The following is a 7221-nucleotide window of genomic DNA, read 5'->3' as shown; positions in this document are numbered from 1 at the left end:
CATCCTGTGAGGAACTTGCTGTCACTTCGTTATATAGATGGTACAGTCAAGACCAACTGAAGGTGGGATCTGGTGTGGAATGTGACCTTAAGTTATCAACAGTGAAAATGTTAGTTCACAATTTTGAATATTTTTGGACTCAATGCAAGTCTAAGGACTCTCATCCTTCACAACAACTCTATTAAAATGGTGCAAAGAAATTTATTCAGATTTTAGGTACATGGAGAAGGGCAGGACAGTCACTCATATTTCACATTCAGCTCAACGGGCCAGCTTTCAGTAGAAGACTGCGGGTTGGACACTTCACACTGGTAACTGCCAGCGTCCTCCCTGCGGACAGGGTCTATAGTGAGGACCCTGTTGTCTGGGGATAGCTTCATCCTCTCCGTGAGCTTCAGTCTCACAGCATTGAATAACCAGTGGGTGGTGATCCCATTTGTGTAGCAGGTGAACTCCACGGCATCTTTATTCTCTGTGACTGAGGTGTTGCTGGCCAGGAGGGTGGGCACTCTCAAGGGCTCTGCAGAGAAACAGAGGACGTGAATGATTGAGAGTGGGCTTGGGACCTGGGGCCATGCAGCTTCCTCAGAGATCTCAGTCACTCAGTTTACACTGAGATCTGTAAAGGTCACCAGAGGATGGTCCTGACCTCTGCAGAAGGACGTTTGTCTTTGTTCAGGTGACAGTGAGTAATGAGAGGTCTGAACCTCCTCTCTGACACCAGATCACCCCAGTGCGACGACGACCTGTTCCCATGGACATCTCCATGGGGATTGCTTTCCAGCCCGTGTGACTTATAAGTTCATCATCAGGTGGAATTTTTCCTCATAAGCTTGTATTGATTCTTTTCTAGAACCTTCTTTGTCTTCACAAAGGATCAGGCCCTTCTCTTTATGTAAACTTCATGTATATTGAAGAAGGCAGGCTTACCAATTCGGTCCATCTCTCAAGCCAAGGGAAATTTATAACGAGTAAAAAGGTATTTAACTCTTGTTAAATAATTCATTAAGCAACACAGGATCTTTAACTACCTAGTTATTTCATACAATCTTTATCAAAATACTAATTACTTGGTTTTTGCAGAAATAACAATATCCACCCTAAAATTCATATGGAACTTCAATGAACCCTAAATGTTTGTAATGATCTTTAAAAAAATGAATGAAATTGGAGATCTTAACTTCCTGGTTTCAAAGCTTACTACAGAGCTAAACTAACCAAAATAGTATGACACTGGCATAAAAACTTTATCAAAAAGGGCAATGAAATTGTTTAGACAATGAAGCCAAGACTTTTCACTTGAAAAAGGATAGTCTTTCCAACAAATTGTGCCGAACAGCAATATCTACCTGCAAGCGAATGAAGTGGACCTTTTACTGATACTACACACAAGAGCTAAGTCAAAGTAGATTGAATCCTAAAAGCAAGACATAAAACTATAAAACTCTTAAAAGAAAATAAAGGGAGAAGAATGAAAATATATTTGGCAAAGAGTTCTTGAACATGACACTAAAAACTCAGGAGGTGAAAAAGATAAATTGGATTCTGTCAAAATAGAAAACTTCTGTTCATCAAAGGACACAATCAGCAGAGTGAAATGTGACCTAAAGGCTAAGAGAAAAACATTTGAAACTTATATACAGAATGAGGGTATAATATACAATATACAAAAAACTCCTACAACTCAACAACAAGACCCAATAACCCAATTTAAATATGAGTAAGCAATGGCAAAGACATTTTATTAAAGGACATATGCATGGCCAGTAAGCACATGAGAAGATGCTCAACATCACTGTCATTAGAAAAATGTAAAGTAAAGCTCTCGGAGTCAGAAATGTTGCTTGTGATGTTGCGTGTGGGTAACTGCGATGTCAGGAACAGAGAGAACATTGCCCTGCATGCATCTAAAGATTCCTTCAGTCAGAGTTGGCACCTCTCACCTTTCAGCCAACTTGAGTCCTTAAAGGAATAAGGTAGGTCAGTTATCGCAAGACAAATGCACGAGGTCCTGAGCACTAAGAGAACATAGAACCTCCAGTGTATGTCTGGGGAAAAGCGCAGACTTTCTCAGGTTGGAAAGACACAGGACTACGAGTCAGAGACCAACTCACACTTCTCCTGGTTCTTCACTGTCCGCTGACTGCCTGGCTGACCACGGGTCATTCTTTACAGCTGCACAGCCTCCAGCACCCAGTCGAGGGGTATGATGTGCTATTTTTCCATGACACCCCCAAGACTGGGGTTCAAGCAGAAATAACACATGGGGACCAAGAGGAAGCCAGTGGTCAGTTGATTACTCAGGCTCCAGGGCCAAGAGGTGGGTCAGGTCCTCGCAGGTGAGTGTGACTGACATGAGCCAGTGAGCCAATAAATGACAGAACAGAGTCCAAGGGATGAACTAGAAAAGAGCAGTGCCAGGAGGAGCTGACTGTGGCAGCAGAACTGTGTTCTGTCTCTTTGGGCATAGAGTCATTCTCCCTGTGCTGAGGGCAGTTGAGGACTTGTGCAAATGCAGATGGGGGGATGGACTGCACGGGGGAGATGGACGGGCTGAAATTCTGGTTCTGGTAGTCCCCTTGTGCTTGGTGGTTATGAAATAAGAATTTGAAAAAAAGATAGAATGTTTCAATATGTGAAAATTATTATTAATACCCCAAAGCCTAAAACCGCTTTCAGAAAGGAATGTTTCTCTAGAGAGCAGCAAAGGGTCTGAGACCCAGATATCAGCCCCTGGGTTGACAGGGAGGCTGTCTGTGTGGCCAGAATTCCAAAGACTCTGCTCTAGATTCCAGTCTCTGCAGAGATTTTGATTGATTGATTGATTCATTCATTCATTATTTCAATCACCATTTATTTCTTCTTAATTTATCAAAAGAAACTGAGTGTCTGTTACATGTTGTCCCTGAGCTGGTGCAGGTGGAGAGTGGGGAGTGAGAAGCAAAGTACTTTCCTTTCTGTCCTGTGGGAGTGACACCCAAGACATCAAGAAACACAGAAGGATGTGATTCAAGTCCAGGGCAGGGAGGTGTAGATCAGCCCCTTGCCAGTGCCTTTGCGCTCAAGCAAGCATCCTTTGGGCTCAGGCCAGCAACCATGGAGTCATGACTATGATCCATGCTCAAGCCAGCATCTCCGTATTCAAGCTGGTCAACCCACGCTCAAGAAGGTGACCTCAGGGTATTGAACCAGGGTCCTCAGTGTTTCAATCTGATGCTCTCTCCACCATGCCACCACTTAGTCAGGCCTAGATGTAGCTTTTGAGTCGAAGTACTCGCTGATGATCAGATCAGGAGTTTTGTGAATCAGGCACCCGGGAATCTGTTAATTGCAGTCAGTACTTCCCAGCAAGTAAAATCCAAATTGACATAAAGTCACCAGAGTCCCTGAAGTAAGGAGCCCTGTGACAGGGGTCTGGGGCCGGGCTGCTGAGCTGAGCTTCATTGTTAAAATTCCAGGCATGTACTCAGGCTAGGCACTGATGTAGCTTTGTTAGGGTCATGGTCATGGGGAGGGACCCAGGGTATGGATGAGACTGTTCTCACTCTGCTGAGTTACTCCCGTCAGAATGGCCCTTCTCTCTGCAGTGAATGTTTGCAGGAGTGGAACCCGGGTTGGGAACTCTGATCTTAGGAAGTTTGTCTCCACTGTGTGTGTCCTGCACTAAATGCCCAAACCCAACCTGGGACGTGATGCAGAGAGCGGTGGAGGCGAAGCCCAGGGCTGTCCGTCCTGTGTGTGGAGTAGAATTCCACCCCTCCCCCCTGACACCCAGAGGTTAGAGAGCAATCACTCACCGTATACAGTGAGCCTTCCAAATCCGATTTCTTTTCTTCCATTTAGAAGGTAGACTACTATGGTGTAGTCTCCTGCGTCCCTCAGGGTGACTCTCTTAATATGTAGGTATCCATCATATTCGACTAACATTCTCTCGTTTTTAGACTTTCTTCCAAGTGGATATTTTGCAATAGATGCAATGAAGTTATTGTCATTTGCCCCTTGCCCCTTGAACCACACATAGCTCCAAAAATTGGGAGGCTTATTTTTGATACGCATAACCACATCACTCCCTTCAGCAGCAATTGTTGGCACGATAGTGAGTTGGGCGGTGGTGGGCGGGCTCCAGAAGGTGATGAGTGACACTAGGAGGGAAGAGAGAAATGGAGCAGTATTTAAGTCTGTGCATAGGGATGGGGAGATGAGACCATTGATCCTGAGCAGGTCTCTCCGCCTTGGTGTGTGTGTGAGTGTGTGAGAGTGTGTGTGTGTACCATGCTCAAAGTCAGCAGCATGGCTGTCATTATTTTAACACCTGTAAAACTCTTATTGTTTCTGTTTTGAATACTCTTCTCTAGTGTCTGTCTGATTCACCCCCTCACTGCCCTGAGACCCCTGCTGGTACTTAGAGAAGGTGGTCAGCAAAGGTGTGTCCCAAGGATCTAAAGATCTTCTGTTTCCAATTTCTGACCTGTCCCTGCTCGGTTTTCTCAATGACAGTCGTGGGTAGCTGTCATCAAGTCTAGATATGTCCTTGTCTCTCTTCTTGCCATACAATGTGAGCTCATATGGAGGGGCTTGTCCGATCCTGTCCCCCAGTGCCTGCACAGACTGCACATACATGTGGGTGAATGAGGAGTGTTCCCAGGACCCTGCACCTCCTGGGGGTAATTGCCTGTTTCTGAAGTTGGTAGGAAGGGCAATGTTTAGTGTTCCTGGTCCAGTTTTCTCTGGTGTCACTCGACATAAATTCTTATAATCATCACCAGCTTCCAAAATTCAATGTTAATGGATGACTAGGAAGTAAAAAGCAGTCGAGGTCTTCCATTCCCTCACCCCTTCCAGATCATGAGATTTTCCTGCAGCTGGGCTCCCTCCCCCATCCTACTCTGCTGCCTGTACTGTCCCACAGGTCCAAGCCATCTGTCCCCTCTCAGAGCACTGTCCTCCCTGGGAGTCCCCAGCCTGTCTCCTTCTCCCACCACCCGCCCAGCCCAGGGATTGTCTTCTTACCTGCCAGCAGCAGCCCAGGCCAGGGGATAAGTCCTGTGCGGGGAGTGGCTGAGAGAGCCTGCATGGTGTCCGCTGCCTGCTCTTCCCTCTCTCTGTGAGAAAAGCCTGAGATCCAGAAATGCTCCTAAGGAATTCTGTCCAGACTGGTGGGATCTGCTGTCACTCCTTAATGTACCCTGAGCTTCCCCTGGGGCAACATAACTTCCCTGGTCATGTGGGCGAGGGGCGGGGTCTGTGACCAGATCCCTCCCTCTCCTTCCCCTCATTCCTGGGTCATCCCTGTGCCCTTCCTCCATTTTCTTGTTCCCCTATATTTGGTTCCTTGGGTACTGTGGTGTCTTTGGTGCGCGCACGCGCGCGCGCGCACACACACACACACACACACACACACACACACACTCACATTCCAACACTGTGCTTGAAAAAGCACCAGGTCGTGCACTCCCAGAGCCTCCTGTGAGACAAAGAGCTGTCCCCACTCCCACTTCGCTGTGTTCTCCACATTTAACTTTACCTTTCAGAAAAGTCATTCTGGGCCTACCTTTGGAAATCTTTCGCAGAGATGTCCCGTTTGCTGTGCATTGGGTCACCTAGGGAACATTGTAAAGATTGTGATGCCCATTTGATACCTTAGAAATGCTACTTCAGCTAAGGGGGATGTCCAACCAGAATGAGATTCTAGATGTGGAGGTTGGATAGCCCCTCCCCCTCTCCTGGGCAGTGGGATGGTCTGTAGATCCTGTACATGTAGATTCTGACTTGGCAGGTGTGCGGTGGGCCAGAGACCCTGCCTCTAACAAGCTCTCACGGGAGGTTGATCTTACTGGCCTCTGGAGCACACTGGCAATAGCAGTGCTGATGGGGGCACGTGTCCCCCTGAGAGGATGACACTCTCACCCTAGAATTGGCCTCTGCTGTGTCTTGTTCTTGAGTCTGCCAGTACCGCACAGACACGCCCTGGGGTCCCCACACTGGGGGATTATTTCTGTGTGTGACACAGAAACCTAGCTGGACACAGGCTTTCCCCATGTTCTCCTGCTCTGGGGAGGCTGGATTCCCTCCCAGCACCAGGGTCACAGAGATGACTCTGGGGGTGAAAAGAGGTCAAGCTGGGAAGTGAGTGTAGAAAGGACCCTTATCCTATCTCAGGGTGTCACCAGCCTGGCCTCTGCTTCCAGGGACAGAACCCGGGACCAGGTGTCTCAGAAGAACCTGCAGGTCTTGGTGTGAAGGGAGAGTTGTCTTGTGTTTCCTGGGAAGGGAGGACTGTGTTTGGTAGTCAGGTGGCCAGGGGCTCCCTGGTGTTTGGTCAACGGTTGCAGGGAGACAATCTCTGTCCTTCCCTAGTTGTTGAGCTTGTCCTTGTGACCCCTTACTGCACGCAGCCTCTGCCCTCTGCCTGGGGGGCTTTCCTGTGGTGACCCTGCCTTGCCCAGTGGTGGTGCAGGGCCAGAAGTGGGGAGCAGCACAGGGACCCCTGAGAGAGCAGGTGCTCCTAGGCCCAGTTTAGTAAGAAAAGTGTAAACGTGTGGAAAGTTTTTATGGGTTTACCTGAGTTGTAATGACATCACATGCCAGGGAGCAAGTTCTCAAGTCCCGAGGAGAACAGCAGATTTGCAGCTTATTTTATACAATATAATGAAAGACGGAGAAAGGGAGTGCATGAAATCCGTTAGGAGGTGAGAGAAAGCACAGCGAGGAAATTTCTAGAATGGGATAAAAGGTGAAGTGGAGAAACAGATACATTTTCACATTGGTGAGTACAGAATAATGAACACTCACAACAGAGATGGTGTGCAGGGAACCAGATGCCCCAGGCTCTGTTGTCTCGTACTCTGTGCCAGGGGCTGATCCTTGGAATGGTCTGGCAAAGAATAGTCCTCTGACCTGTCAAAAGCATGTTATCCAGGTTGCATAAGAACAGGCACAGGGGCCAGTTAGGGTAGAGGGTGACCTTTGCTCCAGAAGCTGTGGGTCTGGGACGTGAGTACTTGTCATCACCTGCCCAGCTGGAATGTTAATGAGACCATCCTGTGGGGGTTCTTTTGGTCACTGAGCTTGTCAGGCCAGCCATGTGGCCTCTGAGCTTGTCGGGTTTAATGCACAGCCCATTTTCATTCATGTTTCCCCAGAAGGAGCAGGGGACAGAACAGGCTTGGTGGAGGGGCCCAGAAGGGCCGTTAGAGCAGGAGATAGAAATGAGGCTCCTTC

General features: G+C 47.9%; 1 protein-coding gene across 1 annotated transcript; it reads right to left on the bottom strand.

Moving 5' to 3' along the window:
* Window positions 1-239: 239 nt before the first annotated feature.
* LOC136397320 (carcinoembryonic antigen-related cell adhesion molecule 21-like) lies at window positions 240-5091 on the bottom strand. The gene is made up of 3 exons (XM_066371840.1): window positions 5011-5091; window positions 3798-4142; window positions 240-520 (listed from the first exon to the last, which is right to left on the bottom strand). The coding sequence occupies exons 1-3, from the start codon at window positions 5072-5074 to the stop codon at window positions 240-242; spliced, it is 690 nt and encodes a 229-aa protein (XP_066227937.1). The 5' UTR covers window positions 5075-5091.
* Window positions 5092-7221: the final 2130 nt, after the last annotated feature.

Source organism: Saccopteryx leptura, chromosome 3 (assembly GCF_036850995.1).
Source record: "Saccopteryx leptura isolate mSacLep1 chromosome 3, mSacLep1_pri_phased_curated, whole genome shotgun sequence".
In the NCBI taxonomy this organism is placed as follows: Eukaryota; Metazoa; Chordata; class Mammalia; order Chiroptera; family Emballonuridae; genus Saccopteryx; species Saccopteryx leptura.
Note: the sequence above shows the minus strand (reverse complement) of the source record. Positions and strands in the feature narration are given on the sequence as shown.